Source organism: Delphinus delphis, chromosome 3, assembly GCF_949987515.2.
Source record: "Delphinus delphis chromosome 3, mDelDel1.2, whole genome shotgun sequence".
Lineage (NCBI taxonomy): Eukaryota > Metazoa > Chordata > Mammalia > Artiodactyla > Delphinidae > Delphinus > Delphinus delphis.
In genome coordinates, this window is record NC_082685.1 from 35,163,879 (window position 1) to 35,188,608 (window position 24,730).

At 37.5% G+C, this 24,730-nt stretch overlaps 1 protein-coding gene across 1 annotated transcript; it reads right to left on the reverse strand.

Annotated features, from left to right (window-relative positions):
• Positions 1-411: 411 nt before the first annotated feature.
• Positions 412-15,350, reverse strand: GABRA6 (gamma-aminobutyric acid type A receptor subunit alpha6). The gene is made up of 9 exons (XM_060006812.1): positions 15,313-15,350; positions 14,995-15,113; positions 14,340-14,407; positions 12,161-12,381; positions 11,993-12,075; positions 11,537-11,680; positions 10,973-11,125; positions 9,512-9,771; positions 412-687 (listed from the first exon to the last, which is right to left on the reverse strand). Exons 1-9 carry the CDS (start codon positions 15,348-15,350, stop codon positions 412-414), a joined length of 1,362 nt encoding a protein of 453 aa, XP_059862795.1.
• Between the last annotated feature and the right edge of the window lie 9,380 nt (positions 15,351-24,730).

A 24,730-nucleotide genomic window follows, 5' to 3' on the forward strand; every position in this document is an offset into this window, starting at 1 on the left:
CTTATATTTTGTTCCTTGAGAACTAAGCCAAAATAAACATTTTAAGGCAGGCTTTGGAAGTGTCAGCATTTCTTATTTTTATTTGCTTTGTGGTAAATGATATTCACAGTGACAATTAAAATATTGAACAATGAAGGACAAAGATTGGCAACTTCATCTTGAATCCATTTTATCCTTTTATAAAATTTTCTCTAATGTGCAGAAAAGTCATATTTTTCACCAACCTTCACCTTCCAATTTTGAGGAGTAACGTTATTGCTTTTCTTGCCCATACATGCTTACTCAAAGCTATGTGTTAGAGATTTTCAATTTCGATTTCATGTTCAGAAAAGCATCTATACAAGTCTCATTGCTATTTTTAAACATTCAGAAAATGAGAACTCACAGAATACAGGTTATTACGGCTGCAACCTATTCAACACTGCTGCTCACTTCCATCGTGTCTTTGGAAAGATAAACTATCCAGTATACAAGGTTGAATCCTGCAAATGCAACTGGGAAGAGAATCCGAGAATATTGGTCTATTTTACTGGTACCCGCAAAGGTAGGAGAGAGGGGTGGGGGGGTGACAGGTGTTGACTGTAAGATGGGAGCTCTTGTGAGGACTGTGCTGGCCTTGGAGGATGGAACTATTGGCAACGTCAGAGAGGTGATTCTTTTCTTCAGATAGTACTTGGAATCAGGATGCTGTAAAGGAAAAGATACATATATATTCAGCCTGGGTAAAAGAATAGACATCCCTTAATCATTCATTTTTTCCGTCATTGACAGATAGTTACTGACTACTTACTATATAAGTTAAAATATCAGCAAATTCTTGATAGTAATTGATGGCGCTACTTTTCCAAGAAAGCGGTAAAACAAATTTTAAAAACATCGATTTGCTAACATCCAACGTCCTCTAATTTAATACATCAGCAATTGATGCTAAGCATGTTCCATGCCCCAGAAACTGTGTTGAGTGTTGTACCATTAGAAGATAAGCCAGGTTATAAGGGCTTATCCACCCACCACCCCAGTTATGCATAAACCTATAGGGCAATGGGTATGGGCAATGAGAGGGAATTTCATTTGGGAATGTGTGGGCAATTACTCAATACAAGAAAATAAAAGCTCGGCTAAATGTTATTTAGACACATTCTAGACACATTCCCAGCCAACAGTCTAATCTTTACCATTCATAAATTTGAACCAACTGAGGTATCAACAACAGCAAAAAAAATATAAAGGTGCTCATGTACATCAAAAGCCAGTGACAAAATAGAAATACCCTTATATTGAGTGGGATGACTGTTCTCCCCTGGAAATACGACTACCTCTTGGTCCAGAGTTGTATATTGAGAGCTTTCTGCTTTCCATTCAGAGCTTCTCCACTGGTCTCCCTCCATCTTAAGTTACCAAAGTGATATATTTACTAACTTCAGAATTGTCATATGTTCTTTTCTATCATGAGATTTTCTGTTCTACTGAAATCATAAGACAACCAATCCTAGTCTTGAAAGGGATCTTCAGTGCATTAAGTAACAGATGAGAAGGCTGAGGTCCAGATGTGGGAATTGCTTCGCCCATAGTTTCACAGCCCGTAATAAACCGCCTTGGTCAATCTCACTGCTTGTTTCATCCCAGCATTTTCTCACCTTTAAAGTATTGAGCCTGGTTCAGAGACTCTAATTCTATTTGCGTTAGACTCCTTTCATAATGGTGGAGACTGGGGGGCTTCCTCTGATTCTTACCTTTTCTTGTCTACGACCTATAACAATCACTCTGCTTGTGGCCAGGTTGTCCTTGCCGGGTCCCTGCCTTCACACCCTGGCTGTACATTAACCCTGCTCTTGTAAAGCTGCCTCGTTTTCTCCTTGGCAGCAGAATTACCACTTTGCTGCCCGGCAGGGTGTGTTACTCACGTGGACACAGACTCCTGGAGCTTTAGACAGCAGCCCCCCCAGCAACGGGATGAGGCTGCCGCCTCCCCTGTGCTGGTTGAGCCACAGGACCAGAATTACCCACCGACGTGGTGACATTTGGACTGTGGGAAACAACCACCCTGAGAACCGCTCCTCTCTATACTCCCATCCTGAATTTTGCTTTTGATTTGTCATGGAAGTTCGCCCAGTATCTATAATAGTCATCATAGAGAGTTCAAGCCCACTGTGCTTTTAGGGACCGTGGGAAAATTTGTTTCTTTACCAAAAGCAAAAATAAATCAGTATGAAGTCTGATTTGACATGACCATGGTGAATTTCAAGCAAAGAATATCTTTATTTGTTATCTGTTGACCCAGTATTAGGCTAGGCACTCTGGACAGAATGAAATAAATCATAGGTATTGGAGGTAGAAGAGAATTTAAAATAGAAGAGTGCCAAGTCTACTGATCTTGGATCGGAAATAAGTGACATTTTCTATTAAAAATATGTGACAACCCAGGACTACTGTGCCCAGGGTCACTAGATAGTGTGTGGATAGGACCAGAGTAGTGGTATTTTGGTCTCAATGCATGCTACCTGTATGAGAGAATAAACATAGCATTGTCTGCCAAGAGCTTTCTATCATGTTTCTCAAACTCTGATTTGAATTTTCATCTATTATATATGTTATTAAAATATTCTCCACCTGAAAGAGCAAAATTTGTCACTGTTTAATTCTTCAGAAAGAGTTCTCTTCCTCCCAGATATGAGGAACATTAAAATATTTTACTCTAGTAAATTTTCTAAGGATCGTAATGGAAAGAAAGAGGGCAAGGCTTTAGAGCAGATTTTCTTCTAAACACGTCTTGATTTTTAATAGCATGCATTGTCTGTCTGACACCTATGTTTCTTCCGTTTTTAGGGAGAAACAGGGCAGACATGAATAAGTTCACTGAGATGAAAGTGATTATAAACCATAATCTAGCATAAAAATGTAAGGCACTGTTTTACCTCTCTCTCTCTTTTGGAGATGTTGGGAAAACTTATTTGTCAATCTCTTGGCATCGTCACAGTGTCACAAATGACTTAATGAAGATTGCTGAATAACCCTTGTCCAGAGTTAAGCAACATCATTCACCACCTAACAGCATGAAAAATTTATGCACAATGGCATTAGCCTGGAATTAAAGGTCTCCTACAGTAGGATTCCTCTTTTCCTCATCTGCTTCCCCAGACAATCTCTGTGGAGGGTTGCTTAGGAGTTAAGAGGGCAGCAGAGTCAGAAAGCCCTAGACTGCAATTCCATAGATACTACTTAGCTGCTGTATGACTTAGACATGCCTTAGGAGTCACTGACTCTCCCGAAGCTTACATTGAAATCAACTATACTTGAATAAAAAAAAAAGAAAGAAAATTAAACAAAAAAGAAAAAAAGAAAGAGCCAATTACTGTTTCAGCTGTAAGGTGTTTTTCTTTAAGAACTTGAGAAAGGAAATGTGTTTTTTCTCTGTACACATTTCTGCCTACCTAACTGTTACAACTCTCTGCTGTCATCACCTCTTCCCTGTAAATATTATTTCCGTTGTGCTTTATCCCCTTTCCTGACATGAAATCGCCTTAGTGGTAGAGGGCATATTATTCTCATGTGTAAGTGTTCCACAGTTCCTAGCCAGTGCACAGAACACAGTGAACGCTTAATAAACATATGCCGAATAAACAAGTGAATGAAAATCTAAACATTTTCCAAGACTTTGTAGTCAGGCAAAGAGAAGGGAACAAAACGTTTTATGATTATTTTACACTATATTTTAGCATATTGTTGATATTACATTATATTATCGTTACCATATCTAAATGCCTACCATTAACAAGCACTACATGGCACTTTGCATGCATTATTTTGCTTATTCCTAGGAAGAATCTATCATGTAAAAATATTATTTTCATTTCAGAGATGAGCAAATGAAGGTGTAAGCAGAAAGCTCACACAAGTAATAAGCAGCAGTACCTCACTCAATCCCTCTCAGATCCCTAAGACCATACTCTTTTTTTTTTTTTTTTTGTGGTACGCGGGCCTCTCACTGCTGTGGCCTCTCCCGTTGCGGAGCACAGGTTCCGGACGCGCAGGCTCAGCAGCCATGGCTCACGGGCCCAGCCGCTCCGCGGCATGTGGGATCTTCCCGGACCGGGGCTCGAACCTGTGTCCCCTGCATCGGCAGGTGGACTCTCAACCGCTGCGCCACCAGGGAAGCCCCACTCTTAATAAATATTACTTTTTCTTTCCATCAGCTTTAGGGTTTAGGGCATGGTTTCTCAACCACAAAGCTACGGATATACTGATACTTCTTAGTTGTGGGAACTGCCCTGTACATCATGGGGTGTTGAGCAGCATCCCTGTCCTGTACCCACAAGATGCCTGTAGCAACCACCTCCTCGGGGTTTTGACAACCAAAAATATCCTTGTTCCTTGACAAATGTCCTCTGGGGGAAAATTCACCCACCATTGAGCTTCACTGGTTTAGAATTACACTGTCTCATTGCCCAATGATGGCTGGGGGATTTCTAGCAGGCAGCAAATACAAGGTGCTCAAGGAAATGCCAGAGGGCTGGCTAACCCACACGCTGGATAATCAGCTCCTGGATAATTGGGAATCGGCAGTGTAGGAGACTGGACACCTAAAATTTAGAAGAATCACACTGAATTTCTGAAATGAAAAGAAAGCCAATATTGCAAACCATTCAAGCTACAGGTTTGTGTCGGATCCCGCCTGCTCTATTGTAAGCTCAGCAGCTTCAGCTGATGGTAAAATAAGCTTTTGTCAGAGTCCAGATGAGGGCTCAGCTTGGGGCTGTCACTGTTTTGAGTAGAACGCCTGTGGTTTTGAATTTTTCCGGGGCTCCCCTGCTGTTCAGTGTCATCCTGCTTTGGGTATTTTTAGAGCACTGTTTTGTTTTAAGTAACGCCATATTGCAAAGGTACTTGGAGTCAAACTGGACTTTGTGACAATCAGTTATTTGGTATAGGGATGAGGCATTTGGGAAGTACTTAGAGCAATTCTGATACAGCATTTAGTGAGTCTAATATATTAAAGAAGAGGGGGCAACGGGTTACCTCTTAGGAGAAATATTCTAACCAGGGCTGCATTACTCAAAGGACAAACAAAGTATCTGCTTTTAGAACCAGCGAACAGGGGCACCAAAAATAAGAGAAAATATTTTTGAAAACATTTATTATTTGACCTTTTTTAAGCTACATATTAATCATTATGGAGAAAATAAATCAGTGTGTCAAATGTCCCCACATTTATTTTACAGCTGGTAGAATTGAGGAGCGGAGACAATTCCAGAATGCCTGCAGAGAAGCAGCTTATTGGTAGCAATCTGGTGGGTCAGTGGTGCTAGTGGCATGTCTGAAAACCATACTGGAATGTTTGGAGGGTGCAAAAAGGAATATTGAATGGTGATTTGATGGAAGGTATAGGGAGAGAGCCAACCACCTACACCCCTCATCTAATCCACGCCACCCTCTCTATAAGTCATATGACAGCGCTACCATGGGGAAGGGACATCATGATCTTTCTGGTGCTCAGAGTCTCTGATGGTCTTAATTCAACTGTTCATTCTTTGGAGTAATGGTAGTACTGAAAGAAATCTTAGCACGATTTGGAACAGGGGAGGTAAATCTTTCAGTATGCTATGATTCATATTTTTCTACACAGGTGAAGGGCAACATAGTAATGGCCCAGCAGACGTTCCAACCTTGAAAGGAGTGCAGGAAGGAAAATATGTCTTATTTCCCTCTCTGTGCCCAAGTTTCTCACAACTGACTGAGAGTTTCTAGAGCAGGGCCAGGCTCATCTTTCTTTTCTCTGCATAGGCATCACTTCCTCCACAATCACCCCTCCAGACTGAGTTAGGTACTGTCTCATGGCTTTTTTTCAGCCTTCTACACATCTCTAACCACAGCCTTTATCACAGTATATTGTCATGGCTCCTTGAGTAGTTTCCTCTCTTCATGCTCAACAGGCAGCTCCATGATGGAAGAGGCCCTGTTGACGTCACTTACTAAGGTAGCTTCAGCATTCTACAAAGGATCTGGCAAAAAAGCACTTAACAAATAAAGGCTTATGGTATGAATAATTTGATGAACACATAGGTACTCAATAAATTGGTGTCAGGTGAAAAGAAGTAATCAGTATAAATATAGTTATTATCTTGACCAATTAAATTTTGGTCAACTTAGTTTGTAGATAATTTACCAAGAACATTACACGTTCAGTGAAAAAGAGAAGCCACAGGGCTTCCCCGGTGGCGCAGTGGTTGAGAGTCCGCCTGCCGATGCAGGGTACACAGGTTCGTGACCCGGTCTGGGAAGATACCACATGCCACGGAGCGGCTGGGCCCGTGAGCCATGGCCGCTGAACCTGCGCGTCCGGAGCCTGTGCCCCACAATGGGAGAGGCCACAACAGTGAGAGGCCCACGTACCGCAAGAAAAAAAAAAAAAAAAAGAGAAACCACATTGGATGTATTGATGGGTAGGGGGCCAGGGGATTCATTCTTAGGAACATAGTGGTGAGGGCTTAGATTTTTAAAGTAACAAGAAAACTAGCAAAACATCCAGAAAGAGATCAAAGTCTAAACTTGGTCTTATATATAAAATAAATCTACCCCAGACACGTAATAAGCTCTGAAACATAAATACAGGAATAACTCTCTAAAGCCAAAATAGCATACCAAATAAAAACAATATGGAAAGATACCCTATAAGCAGGAAAGAAACTGTGGACAATTTCTTCTCCAAATCCAAAAATGTAAAGTCTCCACTTCCAAATGCCTTAAAATAAGAAAGATTAATACTCTATAGAGCACTTCTGAAGATTTAGTTTTAGATGAGTCTTCAGGTGTGAGTACTAGGCTTTAAATGCCTGAATCTCTTTGTCATTATTATAGTAAATTTCAAGGTCAAATTCAAAGTGATAAAGTTTTCACATTCATTCTAAGCAGTTTCCTTTGAAAAGCAATGTGCATATTAAAACATACAAGTTAGAATCACATGAAATATCCAAGCACTTAATCTCATTTCAGCTTTACCACATTGGTTTGCTATTTCAATGTCCAACTTACTCAAATAATGTCATTTTGAGTACAACTGAATAGGCATTTTAAAATGTCATGGTATTTGAAAGAAAAAATGACCTTGCAATCATAATATACCATTGTGCTGTATAAATTTGAAATGTGTAATTTGTTTGTTCCTCTATATTATATAAGGCAATAGCCAAGTTTTGACATAAATAAATAAAACTGTACATGTTCTATGTAATCATCTATATTTTTTGATGCCTACAAGGTTAATATTGTTAGGTTTGGTTACTTTTCTTTTTATTTTTACACTTTAGCCTTTCAGAAACAAAATTCTCCTTTTCATTGCCTTGGAATATTTTAAGTGGAGCCAGGTTTAGAAATATTTTTTGTAGGGAAAAAAGTCAACTTGCAAGGAAAAAACTGCTTTGAGATGGTTTAAATGCAATTTTTTATCCAACTTCCCAAAGAACCTGCTCATTATATGTTACTACTTTAGAACTATTAGAAGATAGTTTATATGAAGACCTGAGATCTTAAATTCCATCTTATTAATAAATTATACCTTTAAAATAATGGACTTAGGGAACGATAACTCTATGCTTTCTCTAAGGATTTGAAATCATATTCTTCTTAGTAATATATATTTTAAAAGAGTTGAAGTAAGGAAGTTGGTCTTTCTTTTTGTTTCAATATCAGATCAGTGACTATATTCAAAATCACTTTTCTTAGCCTCTTTTTCATGAATTTCTTTTTTTATTTTTACTGTGTTTCTCAAATAAGAAACTGTTAAATGGAATTATGATAAATTCCTTCTTCCTTTCCAGCTATATGTTAAGATAATATATGACCTTTGGACAATATGTCAATTATATACCTATGTAAGTACAGATAGGTTGTAACATAATCACTTATTTTTACAAACAAAATAATTCTCAAAAATATTTTGAATTTATCTTTTCTGAAATATATAATTTTCAAGTCTTTTGAACTGGATCCTTAACAAATTTGTTACAAAATTTATATTTTTGTGAACTTTCAAAGCACACACACGTATATAAAGAAAACATCATTAAATTAAGGGAAGAATTTTGGGAATAACCTTACCTACATACAGAAAATGTTTTGTCCAGGGGTACACACTCTATTATATTTCAGTCTTTGAAAAAGTGTTGGGCCTCAGCCTCTGTAAATCTGTGGATGTTAGGAGTTCTGGAATCAATTCCTAGTTTTTCTACCAACTAGTGCCTAATGTTTTCCTTCTCTGAGGCTCTGTTTTTTATTCGTAAGTGTAATTAGACCAGATTACTGGATGGCAAACTTTTTTTTTGTTTGTTTAAAAACAAAGTCTAATTCAAGAAAAAAAAGTCTTTAAATTACATATTGCCACTTATCATGGGATTGGTCTTATCCTTTAAAGAAAATGTAAATTCTCTAACAAGTTTCTAAGTTTATCAAAGAGAAAAGTTTCAATACAAAATTATCTTTTAAAGCCAATAAACACCTGAGTATTTGGAAAGTAAAACACATATAGCTTTATAATTTTTATCATAAGATTTAACCAAGAATTAATTGGGCTGTATGTGGTTTTGCGATTTGGAAATAGTCATGAGAATTGATCAGTTATAAAGAAATTTTCAGTTCAAAGTGTCTGCATTACTTGATTTTGTAGAGCAAAATTTTCCTCTTTTCAAGAGCTACTTGTTTAGAGTTTGTTTTGAAATAAAAATGTACACTTGTCAATCAGTTCTATAATCCAGTTTTTAAAAAGTACATGCGATTTGATTGTTGTGAGAATTTATTCATATGTGAAATTGAAATTTGGGGGCACATTTAAGACCCTTGAATTATTAATACTATCATTTATTTTTTATTCAAAAAAACTTTGGGGACCAGAGCTTAGCCACAGCAAATCTAAACTTAATTTTATAGGTATTTCTCACTGATTGTGTCTCAAAAAAACCACATTAATATACATAATAATATGTATATTATATACATATAACATGAATGTGAACATGAGAACGTTTTCACATGAGTCAAAAACTTGGCTTATGACTCAGCATTCATAGAACCTAATATATACATTGTGCCCTCCTGAAATAAAGCAGCGAGTGGGTTTCTAACAGAAATGGTCCATGGAGTCCCTGCTTGTTTCCTTCAGACTCTGAAACCTCATTAGGAACTTTTTTTTTTTTAACTTTATTCTCCCTAGTCGGTATAACGGAACCTGTTCAAAGAAAACATCTAAAGGCTAAGAATTTTCTGTCTCCTCTGAGAGCTTGCAATCTGCCAGTATTAGTGAGGGTGATAAAAGAGGAATACCAAAAGTTTAGAGCAAAGATAAATGAAGGATTGTTGCTTGGCTTTTTTCTGTGAAGCTGGAGAAGAAGTTGGCCTTGGAACCAAATTTATGTAACTCATGCCCCACTAATATTACTTTTGGACTATTTAATTGTTTGTGGTAACTATTCCGGCTGCCTTTTCCTATATGGTAGCTAACATTAGAAAAGTAAACAATTACCAAAACAATCTCAGCTTCCAAGGGTTCAGTCGCTTTTGCTATTGTCACTGGGGGTGAGGCTGCAATCTGTGCCTTCCTTTTGGCCTTCTGTGTCTGAAGATTGGTAAAGTAGTTGACAGCTGCGAACTCAATAAGAGCAGAGAAGACAAAAGCAAAGCAAACAGCTATAAACCAATCCATGGCGGTCGCATAAGACACTTTTGGCAAGGAGTGCCTGGCACTGATGCTTAGAGTAGTCATGGTTAAGACAGTGGTGATCCCTAGAATGAAACAGAATGAGAAATGCACTATTAGCATTTGCAATCCAATAACAAGATCAAGTGGGAACATGCTGGTGGAGAGGATTTTTGTTACAAATGTATTTTTTGTTATTTTATTATTTTTAATTGTTCACAGTTATCATAGGCATTCACATTTTGGTTTCCTTCAAAGCCTAGTGTGGTGATGTGTATTAATAATAATATATTATAATATAGCAAATTATTACATAACTAATAAAGCTTTGAACTTCTGATCAAATTTAATGCTGGTATAATCTTTCATCATATTTAATAAGTCTATTTGGTGTGAATAATAAATATAAATTAGATTTCTCAATTTTTTTTATTTCTAGCTTGGTTTTAAGATAAAATATCTAATCATGAGAAAATAATTTCATTACTCATCTGCCAGCAGTCTTCTGTCTTGGAGGATTTATATAATTCAAAGATGGTAAACATCAGTATATAAATATTCTTTTATAACTTGCAAAAAGAGATCTATTTTAGTATGGTAAATTAAAAAGTCAAAATTCACCTGAGATTTCAATTAAACTCAGGCCTTCCCTATGAACTACTAAATTTATAATCACAAAAACTGAGAAAAATATTGGATTTCGTTACAGATGATATTTTTCTGTTATAGCTCTTTTTCTTATTTCATTTTGTTCCATCACACTAGTAATGATTCTGTACATCATAAATGTAACTAAATATTTAGGTTGAACAATGGGGAAACTGGTGATATTTATCTATTTTTAGACCTAAAAATGGCAATTTTTTTTAAGATCCAACCTAATAAAAGTGAGATATAATTTATGTATTTGTGGGTTCAATATCTTAGCCTTTGTTTTCATTGCTTTACATGTCAGTTTTTAATTTTCTGCTTTTTTTTTAGTTATGAAAAAGCAAATTGAGTTTAAAAAACAAAACAAACCAACAAGAAAACAACTTTCCTAAATAGGGCACGTCAAAGTCACAGGAAACCAGCCAGAATTCTTGCTGAGACTAATCTTTTGTTGATTCGCCACACAATGTGAGATAAGATGAGGGTCATTTTATATGATACATGTGTCTGAATGAGATAGGAGTTTATTTCCTTTGTGGGTTGAAAAAGTGCACTGGTGTGAACATTCCCCTAAGATACACAAGCAATGTGAGCTGGAGGATGAACAGAAAGTAGAGCCCAAAGAGTGAAGCATACCAAAGACAGTTCTGGCCGGAACAGACTCCTTATTAATCCAGAAAGACACCTGGGAAAGAATGACCGTCATAATGCAAGGAGTATAGATCTGTATCATAAAATAGCCCATCTTCCTTTGCAAGTGGAAATAAACTGTCATTATTACGTATTCACCTGTTGGAAGACAGGTATATCAGGATTATTGCTGTTGACAGTGTGCAGAAAGAATGCAACTGGAAATAAATCTTGCAGATCTTTAAATTAATATGGGTGGGAAGAAAACAAGCAAAGGCATTTTTTCAATATATGACAAAGCTACTCAATCAGCAGATGATAGATACATCAGCTCATTGTTTTCTGTGGGGTTCTTTGTGTCATATACATACAAAACTACTCACTCCAAGGCTACACAAATCTTTATATGCACATGGTTGCAAAATCAATTTTAAAGAAAGCTACTTATCACTTTAAAACAATAAGTTTAGCTGAGGATGGATAATGCAGAAGAAAAAGAAATAGATATTTTGAAAATGTGCACTGGAGTCACCATGCAGGATTACATCCATGCATTGATCAAATGCTTACCTGTGTTAGATTTAATTGTCTCACTAGATACTGTTTGTCCAATCAGATCATACTGAAGGAGGCTTGAAGATTCTTCTGGGACTTCCACTGAGTAAAGTGGTCCTTTTTTCCATGTATATATGATTTCACTTTTGGGGTAAGCATCTGAATTTTTTAAACAAATTAAACAGAGAAGTAAATCTGGCTAATTGTGTGTTTTTTTTTTCTTTCAAAGCAAATCTTGTTCATTATAAAAAGGAAGTACAAACAAATTTTTTAAATGATTTTCTTTAATCCTGGTGACCAAAACCTCTGACTGTATGATTGAGAGAGACGTGATCAAGTAAGTTAATTCCTGGAATCATACTGAGAACGTCAGAGTAATATTTCTCTTTTGCTTTCCAGTGTCTGACTAAAACCAAATAATTATATATTTTGAATGCATTATTTGACTCTCAGAAGCTTTTTGTAACTTACAACTCCCAAACTTGAGTGGGCAAGCATGCCCATCCATAGGAAAGTTAACCAGCCTCATAGGACAGTCAGCGTTGATGGTAAGCCTAAGGAACATTGAAATAAGTGGTTCTGAGTTAGTGTGATGGGCAGATAATTTGGGCAGAGGAAGTAGAATTGGGGAAACCTCACCTCATGGTGTATAGAATTGTTCCATTCTGCATTATTCTGAAGAGTTTGTTAGGAGTTGTCATATTGTGAGCAATTGATTTTTTGCCATTCCTGAAAAAAGTGTCAGGTGTCCAGATTTTACTGACCATCAGGTTATTCAAACTCAGAATCTCAGCTGGCCCCCCAAACTTCAACCTCTCATCGGTCCAAGTCTGGCGGAAGAAAACGTCCATTGTATACTCCTAAGACAAAATAAGAGATTCATGCATGCTGGGCAGATGGCTTATTAAGAATAGTTCATTCACTAGCTTACATACCCAATCTTAAAACTCAAGAAATGAAGCAACTTTTGATGACAATAACCTATCAGGAAAGTGATAATTTCAGTGACTTATTATGTTTTCACACTCCAAGATTGTAATATTATTATAAAAGGTAGTGTTGTATTGTGCAAACCTCTCTCTTCCACCTTCACCCTCCTTAACATTCTTCCTCTTTTTCTATCAGTCATCCATCTCTTCATCTATTGACCTATTGAGCTCCCCCTCCTTAATTTAGAAGAAAAATAGAAAAAGATTTAGTCTAGGTTTTATGCTGACCTTCCTACCATCAGTGAGTCTAACCAGTCCCTTAGCAGCTTGTTCACCTTCAAAGGTATCTCTGAGCAACATGGTACCACTTAGTAAAGTTCCAAGGATAGAGAAACTTTACTTGATAAGCATACTCTTGTCTGCACATCATGATTGTTTTATACTGTTCTCAGAGAACATAAAAGCAAATGTTACCATGATTACCCAAACAGAGCATCATTTAAGCATGCATAATCAAAATTATGAGTTTTAATTTGTGGCTTTTATGAAATAACATTAAAAATCTTAAGAATTATGATAAGGGCCTTTGCAAAAGTCAATGATAAATAACAACTTATAATTAGGTCAAAATATTGCCAAGAATTGCTTTGCCTACTTTATATGTTCCTTTATGAGACCTATTACTGCAAGTGGTGATTATATTTTAAAACTATAATTTGACACACAACATATCCATATAATGATGACCCAGGCTATAACAAGCCTCTCTTGTACAAATATAAGATGTGTGTCTTAAAAAAGAGACACATGCATAAAATAAATTCTAAGTGTCCCCAGATTTCAATGGTACCATAAGATATGGTTGTGGTTATTTATTCTTGGGGTGAGTCAGTACTCAAATGAAAAAATATGATAAGTAATTGAGAATTCTGGAGAATGCTGACTCTAATTTCTCTCAAGTCTTAAGACATTTATCTCTTAAATAAAGTACTCCTCACTCTCTCCCCCTCTTCTGTGTTGTTTTTTCTTCTCTTCTCCTGCCCCCCTTTCTCTTTCTCTTTTACTCCTTCCTTTTTCCCTTTTTTTAATTCCTCCTCCTTTCCTTTCTCCTTATCTCGTCAACTCAAAAAGCAGAAGATGAAAGTATCTGATAACTGTTTTTCTAGAATTACATTCCCCTAGTACATTTAATGCACCACTTTAAAGAGTTACGTTTTTCTTCCGTTTTAGTATGTATATTTTACTTTTAGGGGGACATACTACCTGAGAAATATGAAGGAATATCATAATATACTTTGTTCTAGAAGGCTGGTTCAGGTTTTCATTGCCGCTTACTATGAATCCTATAGCCATCTGTACCTGGAACAGAGTCCCCAGAACACCTATTGGTCCATTTGCAAACATAAAAGGTGGAATGCATTACTCTTTCCAAAGGACTCCCTTTACTGTTTTAATAACACATACCGAGAAAGATACACTGCCCAAACAGCTATGTTTTAAATTTAATAGACATTCTCAATATACACTTATGTAGCATACCATCTTTGCTGGTTTCTCTTTTTTCTCCTCCAAAAATTTACTAGGACTTCATAAAGATGGGGAAAGATCTTCTCTTTGTAGGGAAGAATAGATGCATGATATGTGAACAGAAGAGAGGGTATCACCATAAAAGGCCCCTCAGATTAGTATTCAAGCAGAGCCTTTAGTGAAATGTGAAAGAGATGAAGCCAGGAATCTGCTCTAAGGGCCATTCCTTCCCAGCAGGAGCACACATATTGCTTTTGGATCTGGAGCCAAGTTTGGTAACAACGCCCCTTATCACTCATTCTGGGATTCAGCCCTCTCCCCCAACTAAGCAAAATTACTCTCCTCACTCAGAGCTCACTCACCATCTCCACATCTGACACGGGCCCAAAACTTGTTACGTAAATGTCTGTTTTGACTTCAGTGACAGCACCTGAAATGAGCCCAGAGGGATGGGGGCAATTATCATCAATGATGTTAAGGGGACTGAACTGAATAAGTCTATCACAAAGTCCCTTCTCATGGCCAGAATCTGCAACCCATCCTAAAGTAATTCCAGCAGCAGGAATTCTTTGGATTTTCAACTTTACAAACTCACACCAGTTGCATTATTTTGAATGCATTCTGGCAAAATTGTGAAATTTAAGGAATGGACGAGAACTAGGTTAGTATTCTAAAGAAAATTACAACAATAATTAATGTTTAGTGATGGCATTCATGGGATAAATGCTAAAGGAAGTGTTTTATATGGCAAATCTCATTTTACACTCAAACGCCCTATGAGGCAAGCACAGTTCATACACTCACACTACATTTGAGAAAGGTGAGGCTTAGAGTTCAAATGACTGGCATATAAGGTTGCGAATTGAGGAGGGGACAGAGACTGGATGGGAACATACACATGGTCCCTCCCCAAGCTCTGCAACCTGCCACTCTGCTATCCTGAGGCCTCTGTGCCTTGGAATGGCACTAAGGGGGAAGAAAAGTACAGACGTTTGGTCTAGTAAGGACGCCTCTCACCTCCAAATCCCGGTCGCAGCCGATTGTCATAGCCTTCAAGCAAGTTGTCCAGGATCCGACTGATGTTTCTGGAGTAGAAGTTTCCTTCATCTTCCAGTTTCCCTAGGGCATTTTCTACCCTGTGAGTAGACAGTCAATGACCCTCACTCCTGGCCTCAGAGGAAATAGGCTGTTCATTCCAGCCTCGTCTGCCCCACCACACATACATGCCACACCACCCAGGCTGCTTCCATGATTTGGTATAGAAGTCACCCAATGGGTGTGTGCTTGCCCTTTTCTCCGAGCAAAAAGGAAAAATCGGAAAAAAGTCTTACTCACCATAGAATAATGTAGAGCCAGGGCAGAGGCGATGCCATCCTGCGGTGCACTGAAATGCCCAGTTCTCCCTCCTCCTGGGTTCTCCTCCTCCCAACCAGCTCCCCTTTGCCAGTTAACTAGAGCAATCTCCCGGACCACTCATAGCCCTTCTTGTTTGTGTCTGGCCAGTAATCCAGTAGGTGAGAAGGTTGCCAGCTAAACTTGCAGGGTTCCCCTTGCTCTCTTCACTCTCTGTTCCGTCTTTTCACATGGAACAAGGTGGTTTGCGGTCTTAGAGTACGTCCTAATGGACACTTAGCCTCCTCTGACTGACTTAGTTGGGAAATGAGAGTCTGAAGCGACAGTGCATGGTCAGAGAGCAGTGACAATAATCGAATAAGGCATAAGGGGAGGTTAGATGGGAGAAATCCACTGCTAGTTTTGGCATGGACTTCGCAGGGCCCTGTGAGGAAATCTGGAAGGCAGTGGCATCTTGCTGATTGAGATTATGTTCCAACGGGCTCAGCATTTATTATTTCCGTGGTTCACAGAAGGATTTCTACATGGCTCTCACTGCTTAAAATGTCTAACAATATTGGGATCCTCTCAGATTCTCTTTCTGATTTCACCAGGTTTATTGCATCAGACGTCCCTTTCCTCTCTATTTAAAAATTGGTCCTCATTCTTCTTTGGAAAAAGCATTTATAAGACACCAGAATTACATTCCCACAGCTCTTGACCATCTTGCTTTTGGATTAGCATTTTTTTTAAAGTGTTGAGTACTTCGCTGATCCTTCTTGTCAAAGGTGTGGCGTCTCAAGCTAAGGTACAAAATTTTACCACTATCTTTAGAAACCTGGCCAGTTTCATGAATGCTGCCTATAAGAGACAATCTGGAAATAGCTTATTAAGGTTCCCATGTAGAAATGCTGTAAGAATAAAGCACCCATAGATAATGTTTAATGATGATGTTGCTGGCACTATTTTATTAGGCTTGCCACAGGTCAAAAGCAAAATGTTTGAACCCAAGAAATAGCATTCTCCGCCCAGTCTGGTAAGAGAAAGTTGGAGTAAAAAGAAGTCTCTTTAAACCTTAAAATTGTAATCTTTAAAAAAATAAAATTAATAAAGTATTGTGAATATATATATTTAATTCAGGAGCATAAGAGCAAGAAGCAGATGTCTTCTTCAGCATCTTCTGGCCCACTATCTACCTCGTTCACAGTCTGTATTTTTAGATTCTACAAAAGTGATGGTAACTTGATGCCATACAGCACAGTCTTAAGAGTTATTTCTGAAGACCTAAGTCATTTGAGAAACATCAAGAAATTAGCTATAAACAAAACAAAACAACAACAACAGTGAAAACAGAACAAGTGCAAGATTTCTTATAAAATATATTTTTTAAGATTACCTCATCTTAGTTACATGGAATTTTCTGGTTACTCATCGAAAACCTGAATTCCCTCCAGCATTCCTGGCAAGTGGTATTCAACGTGTGATTTCTCACATTGTTTTACTTGTGCTGAGTTGAAGCCTGCACCCAGGTCCCAGTTCTCACCTTTGAAGCTACACAAAATAATTTTTCAGGGAAAAACTACATGACAGCCACATAAACAAAGATACCTATCATGTCCTCTCTAATTTAAGCTAAGACTCCTAAAATCCTTTTTTGGTCATTATAGACCCTGGTTTTCATCTCTCATTCTTTTCCCTCTACTTTAAAGTTCCTACAACTAATCACCACAACATATTTTCAATTCCCATTGATTGCACTACAACCCTAAATATATGATGCTATTAAATAATTCTCTATTCGTTTTTACTACAACTTATTATTTTTATTCATTGTAGGACTCCAAAATATGGCTAAATAATCCCTGCAACTTTGTATCATTTTTTTCAATCATTATGTTTACTATCCATCTCTTATTTGTATCATCCTCAAACTTAGGTTTCTAAGACTGAATATTTTTTCATACGGTAAAAAAAATGATCATGGGTAAAAAAAAAATGCAATATGTGCATTTATATACATATTCCTATAGAATAGGCATGTTTTTCTCCTGAAAATTATTTATCCAAAAAAGGAACAAATGATAGTTGTTACATTTGTCTCTAAAGAGAAGATTAACATACTTGAGTCTATTTTCAGATGGGTTTTAATTAGTAGTTTAATGAAGGAGAAGGAATACCTTTACTACTCTCAGTAGGAAGAAAAAAAAAAAAGTCCTAGGTCTGGAAGGATAATAAGGGCATGTAATCTAAGTCATTTCACCTCTGAGGACTTTACCTGTAAATGAGTGTGCTGGACCTAAGGTACTCAAGCTCTCTAATTCTGTGCATTCGATTTATACGTTGGTGTCTGTACGTAATGAAGTCACTTGTTCACACACATCCCTCTCAGAATTGGCAGACAAGCTCTAGTAGCAACATTGTTGATTTGACTGCAGTTATTATTTTCCTGTGGAACTAGCCATAAAAGAGAGAGTTCAAAAACATGACAATGGCTATGACTCTGAGAAATGTATGGTCATTTATGTAGCGTACTGTCTATGCAAAGCAAGCATTTGGGAGCTCCCCCTATTTAGAGAATTACCTTCTTCTGGTAAATTAGAGAACATTTATCTCATACCTGTCTCCTTCACAGCTGTTTTTCCTAAATATGTTTTTAAATTACCTTGGACAACCACTTGCTTGCTTTGCTGTTTATCTCCACTGGAAAGCCTAGAACTACCATCCTCCCCAACAGTACACTGGGCTTAGCAGAAGGACGAAGTGAAAACAGTCTGTCTCCCTTCTTTGTCCTAAACTTTGAACTCCTTGTACCAACACCTACAACACAGGTTTGTGTGTGTGAAATTAAAGACTCAACGATGACTGGAGGAGGTCATTGCATAGAAAAAACAAACTTGGCACCAGACAATAAATAGTACTTACTATGATACAAAAGAACGAATACACACGTTTATGCATTTATACATTAAGTATAGAACAAACAACCAAAATCTTCAGGATAGGTATGGAATTGCCTCTTGTACAGCACAAGGTTGTGTCTTCTCACAGCAAATCTCCACTGGGCTTTAAAACACAGTGTTAGAACTGAGCCTCAAAAAACCAGTAGCTGTTGTTTTGTCAAATAATAACTTCAAGCAAGTAACTTTATTATTTGAGCATTAGTGTTCTTAAATATATGAGGAGCTTGAACCAAAGGATTCCGGTATTTGTATGATTACTTCCCACCTAATACTGGAGGACTTGAAACATTTTCCCTGTTTGTCTTAGAAACTGTTATGGAAAGCAAGTCAGTCAATAAATGCAATTTAAGACTGTGTCAGTGGAAATTAACACAGTATTAATAATAGATACCAAATACTTAACATTTACCATGTACCAAGAATTATGTTAAGAATTCCGCATACTCCAACTTATTCACTGCTAACACAAAAATCTATGAGTTGCCTATAATTGAGTCTATTTTGTAGGTCATTAAGTCTGTAACTTGCCTAATCTCACACAGCTAGTAAGTGACAGAATTAGAATTTAAAACCAGATTATTCTAACTCAAAACCAACTAGGTACAAACTAAGGCCAGTGGGAAGAATCCAATGAAAAATATGTTTCAATTCTTTAAAGGAATAATTTCTGTCATACTTATCCAAAGATGGAATGGACTATCATAGAAGAAAATGAATTTTTTTTATTAACAAAAGTATTCAAGTATGGCCTGGAACACCATGAGTGGGTTTCATGAATATATGTTTCAGGAGGAAATTACATGATCCCTAAGAACATTCAGCAGAAGATTGAGGTTATTTTGGGGACATCCTAAAGATGAGCAGTTTGATAGAGAGCTTGAGTGAATATTTGGGTTCAAAGACTCAGCTATGGAGTTTTTCTGGAGTGATGTGAGAAGAATTTAAAGAGGTTCTTGGTGGTAAATGTACTTTGGAGGTACATTGGAGGAGAAAAATGGAGAGGTCCTACTAAGTTGTATTAAAGGAGGAAGTAAAAGTGGTAGATTATATAATAATGGTTAATATTTATTGAACACTTACTAGATGTCAATCATATATGTTGATATTATCTCTAATCTGGGTAACTGCCTTATAAAGCAGCCATTTCTAGCATCATTGCGCAAAAGGGTAAAATGAAGCTCACAAACGTATGTAACAGCCTAATGTCGCAGAGCTAGAAAGTATCTCAATTCCAAAGTACATGCTCTTATACACTGTGCTTTATATATGACAGATCTGACATCGTTTTCTTTTTTAACTGAAATATCGTTGATTTACAATGTTGTGTTAGTTTCAGGTGTACAGGAAAGTGATTCAGTTATACACACACACATACATATATATATATGTTCTTTATTAGATTCTTTTCCGTTATAATTTATTACAAGATATTGAATATAGTTCTCCGTGCTATACAGTAGGACCTTGTTGTTTATCTATTTCATATATAGTAGCTTGTATATGTTAGTCCCAAACTCCTAATTTATCCTTACCCCCCCTTTTTTTTTAACATCTTTATTGGAGTATAATTCCTTTACAATTGTGTGTTAGTTTCTGCTTTATAACAAAGTGAATCAGCTATACATATACTTATATCCCCTTATCTCTTCCCTCTTGTGTCTCCCTCCCTCCCACCCTCCCTATCCCTCCCCTCTAGGTGGTCACAAAGCACCGAGCTGATCTCCCTGTGCTATGTGGCTGCTTCCCACTAGCTATCGGTTTTACATTTGGTATTCCCCTTTGCTAACCATAAGTTTGTTTTTTTATGTCTGTGAGTCTGTTTCTGTTTTGTGAAAGTCGATTTGTACCATTTTTTTAGATTCCACAGTTAAGTGATATCGTATGGTATTTGTCTTTCTCTGTCTGACTAACTTCACTTAGTATGATAATCTCTAGGTCCATCCATGTTGATGCAAATGGCATTATTTCATTCTTTTCTATGAGTAATATTCCATTGTATATATATTTACCACATCTTCTTTATGCATTCATCTGTTGATGGGCATTTAGGTTGTTTCCATGTCTTGGCTATTGTAAATTGTGCTGCTGTGAACATTGGGGAGCATGTATCTTTTTGAATTAGAGTTTTCTCTGGTTATATGCCCAGGAGTGGGATTGCTGGATCATACAGTAATTCTATTTTTAGTTTTTTGAGGAACCTCCGTACTGTTTTCCATAGTGGCTATACTAATTTACATTCTCACCAACAGTGTAGGAGGGCTCCCTTTTCTCCACACCCTCTCCAGCATTTATGGTTCGTAGACGTTTTAATTATGGCCATTCTGACTGGTACGAGTTAATACCTCATTGTAGTTTTGATTTGCATTTCCTCTAATAATTAGCGGTGTTGACCATCTCTTCATGTGCCTTTTGGCCTTCTATACTGACATTGTTGTCTAAAGTTAAGGCTCTAAACTCCCTGGACCAACAATATTTTTTACATTGTTGTTAAGGTATAAGTGACCTCTCAGTGGACATTGTAGAAAATCCCCATGCAGTCTCTCTTGGGAATTCAGTGCAAAAAGGATAAAATTGCTCTGGGAAACAAAGGACAATAAAGGGACAGTTTTCTGTACAGCCACTTTAAATTGTTCTGGCTTAGTTAGCAATAGAATGTTGAACATATTATAGGGCATTTTGGTGCTCCCAAAAGTATAGGCAGGCAATATGGATTTCAAACCTCAAGACACAAATATAGAGAGACCAAAATATCATATCTAAAAGAACACAGGCATACGAATTCATGATTTATACCTGTTCAGCCAGTATCAGTTCAATTTAGACTTTATTTATTGTTATATGTTGAGGATATAGTTATTTTTTTTTAAATAATACCCTCAGGAAGTTCATGTTGTAGATATTCATAATCAGTGTGATAGAGCAGATAAAATGCTAAGTGCAAAAGATATAATTTATTAACACTGTGCTTATGGAAACAGAGTTAGGAGGCATCTCTGTAGGGAGGGAGGGATCAGTGATTATTTCATGAAAAAGATGACATTTGGACTGAGTTTCAGCAATAGAATAACCTTTTAGTAGATTAGAAAAGGCCTTTCCAGGCTGCGTGGTAAGCGCAGAGGCATGGCAATTCACAGTGTTTATGAACAACAAATAACTCTGAGAAACTGGAATACAGGAAACAAAGAAGAATGTAATGGATAAAAAGACTAGAAGAGAAAACTGAGTCCAATAGAGGGAGATGTCCATGCTCCTCACTAGAGCATTTGAGAAAAGGCACAGACATCTATACTAGACCATAATGGGGTTTTGTAAACAGTTCATAAGAGCACTTTTTCTCTGAGAATTGCCCTGCTGTCTCATGGGGTGGAGCCTTATTCGTCATACTTGTCCTACTCAACGGTCCTACCTCAACCCTCCATTGTTTAGACCACTTTGGAATCAGGTAATTTGGGTTCATTAGCAGGCAAGTTACTTTAGGCAAATTATTTATCATCTCTAGGCATCATCTTCATCACCCATAAAATGGGATTACAGGGTCTCCATGAGAATTAAGTGAAAAATGCATAAAGGTGTTTATCATGGGGAATTGCCCACAGTAAACACGAAATAAAAATGTCCATCAACACCACTACCACCATAATCATCACTATCATCATCATTTTTGGTCAGATCAAGTCTTCTTTCTCCATCATTTAGAAATGGGGTCGAAAATTAAAGCTTGGTCTGTGTAATTTACTAAGTCTGCCAGTGTTGGAGGTAGGTATGCTTGGCCAAGTTCATGCAACATCAGAGAAATATCTGTGTGGAGAGAGGGGAAAAAAACAAAACAAAACAGAAACGTTTCTTTCTACAGAAAGAAACAGAGACAAGTCACTGCAACCCCAAAATCTGAGAGAGCAGCTACCTAGATTTCTGATGGCCTCCTTGATTTCATTCCTTCATTATCTAGTTGCCATTTCTGCCCTTGAGTTCCTCCTGAAAGCACTGTAGCTTTCTTATAAAGTGCACTTTTTTGCTTCAGGTAAGTGGGTTACTGTCACTAGCTCCTAAAAGGAGCCTTTTAACTCAGGAGTCTATATCCCAAACTTGACAGTAAAATTTCCGATTGTCATGATACAGTATGACACTTTGATGGACTGCACGACACACTAGATAGCAAACCTAGACAATGTGGAATCTCGAGTGTACTTTGTGGACCTTCTGGAAAGGAATGTGCTAATTGGCAGCTACTTAATGATATTGCTGCTTCATGAATCTCTCACACCTCCTTGGAGTAGAATAAGCACTTTGGTATACTGCATGAACTCTTTCAGGCCACTAGGGGACTACTGAGCATCATCTCCTGGCAGTGCTACCCAAGGCCCAGAATGTTTGCCTATTATCCGATGCTTGGAGTATAGGAAAGACAGGACAGAATTTTGGGTTCAAGCCCAGTGATGAGACCTGGGGAAACGTTATAGAAGAACAAGCAGAATGGAAGTCTATTAGCATGCATTCTGTTGGACTTGGATAAGGTGTAAATTCCAAACCTACGGCCTCCTAAAGGGATACTCTCAAAGCAAGAGAAAAAAAATGAACATTTGAAAGTGCCATGGAAAGGTCAGAGGCCTTCATGGGAACAATTGTGTCCTTCATGTTGCCATATTAAATGACTTAATGTTTCTACTTTTTTTTAACATCTTTATTGGAGTATAATTGCTTTACAGTTGTGCGTTAGTTTCTGCTTTATAACAAAGTGAATCAGTTATACATATACATATATCCCCATATCTCTTCCACTTGCATCTCCCTCCCTCCCACCCTCCCTATCCCACCCCTCTAGGTGGTCACAAAGCACCGAGCTGATCTCCCTATGCTATGCGGCTGCTTCCCACTAGCTATCTAATTCACATTTGGTAGTGTATATATGTCCATGCCACTCTCTCACTTTGTCACAGCTTACCCTTCCTCCTCCCCATATCCTCAAGTCCGTTCTCTAGTAGGTCTGTGTCTTTATTCCCATCTTGCCCCTAGGTTCTTCATGACCATTTTTTTTTCTTACATTCCATATATATGTGTTAGCATATGTTATTTGTTTTTCTCTTTATGACTTACTTCACTCTGTATGACAGACTCTAGGTCGATCCACCTCACTACAAATAACTCAATTTCGTTTCGTTTTATAGCTGAGTAATATTCCATTGTATATATGTGCTACATCTTCTTTATCCATTCATCTGTTGCTGGACACTTAGGTTGCTTCCATGTCCTGGCTATTGTAAATAGAGCTGCAATGAACATTGCGGTACATGACTCTTTTTGAATTATGGTTTTCTCAGGGTATATGCCCAGTAGTGGGATTGCTGGGTCATATGGTAGTTCTATTTGTAGTTTGTAAAGGAACCTCCATACTGTTCTCCATAGTGGCTGTATCAATTTACATTCCCACCAACAGTGCAAGAGGGTTCCCTTTTCTCCATACACTCTCCAGCATTTATTGTTTGTAGATTTTTTGTTGACGGCCATTCTGACTGGTGTGAGATGATATCTCATTGTAGTTTTGATTTGCATTTCTCTAATGATTAATGATGTTGAGTATTCTTTCATGTGTTTGTTGGCAATCTGTATATGCTCTTTGGAGAAATGTCTATTTAGGTCTTCTGCCCATTTTTGGATTGGGTCGTTTGTTTTTTTGATATTGAGCTGTATGAGCTGCTTGTAAATTTTGGAGATTAATCCTTTGCCAGTTGCTACATTTGCAAATATTTTCTCCCATTCTGAGGGTTGTCTTTTTGTCTGGTTTATGGTTTCCTTTGCTGTGCAAAACTTTGAAGTTTGATTAGGTCCCATTTGTTTATTTTTGTTTTTATTTCCATTTCTCTAGGAGGTGGGTCATAAAGGATCTTGCTGTGATTTATGTCATGGAGTGTTCTGCCTAAGTTTTCCTCTAAGAGTTTTATAGTGTCTGGCCTTACATTTAGGTCTTTAATCCGTTTTGAGTTTATTTTTGTGTATGGTGTTAGGGAGCGTTCTAATTTCATTCTTTTACATGGAACTGTCCAGTTTTCCCAGAACCACTTATTGAAGAGGCTGTCCTTTCTCCACTGTATATTCTTGCCTCCTTTATCAAAGATAGGGTGACCATGTGTGTGTGGGTTTATCTCTGGGCTTTCTATCCTGTTCCATTGATCTGTATTTCTGTTTTTGTGCCAGTACCATACTGTCTTGATTACTGTAGCTTTGTAGCATAGTCTGAAGTCAGGGAGCCTGATTCCTCCAGCTCCATTTTTCATCCTCAAGATTGCTTTGGCTATGTCTTTTGTGTTTCCATACAAATTGTGAGAATTTTTGTTCTAGTTCTATGAAAAATGCCAGTGGTAGTTTGATAGTGATTGCATTGAATCTGTAGATTGCTTTGGGTAGTATAGTCATTTTCACAATGTTGATTCTTCCAATGCGAGAACATGGTATATCTCTCCATC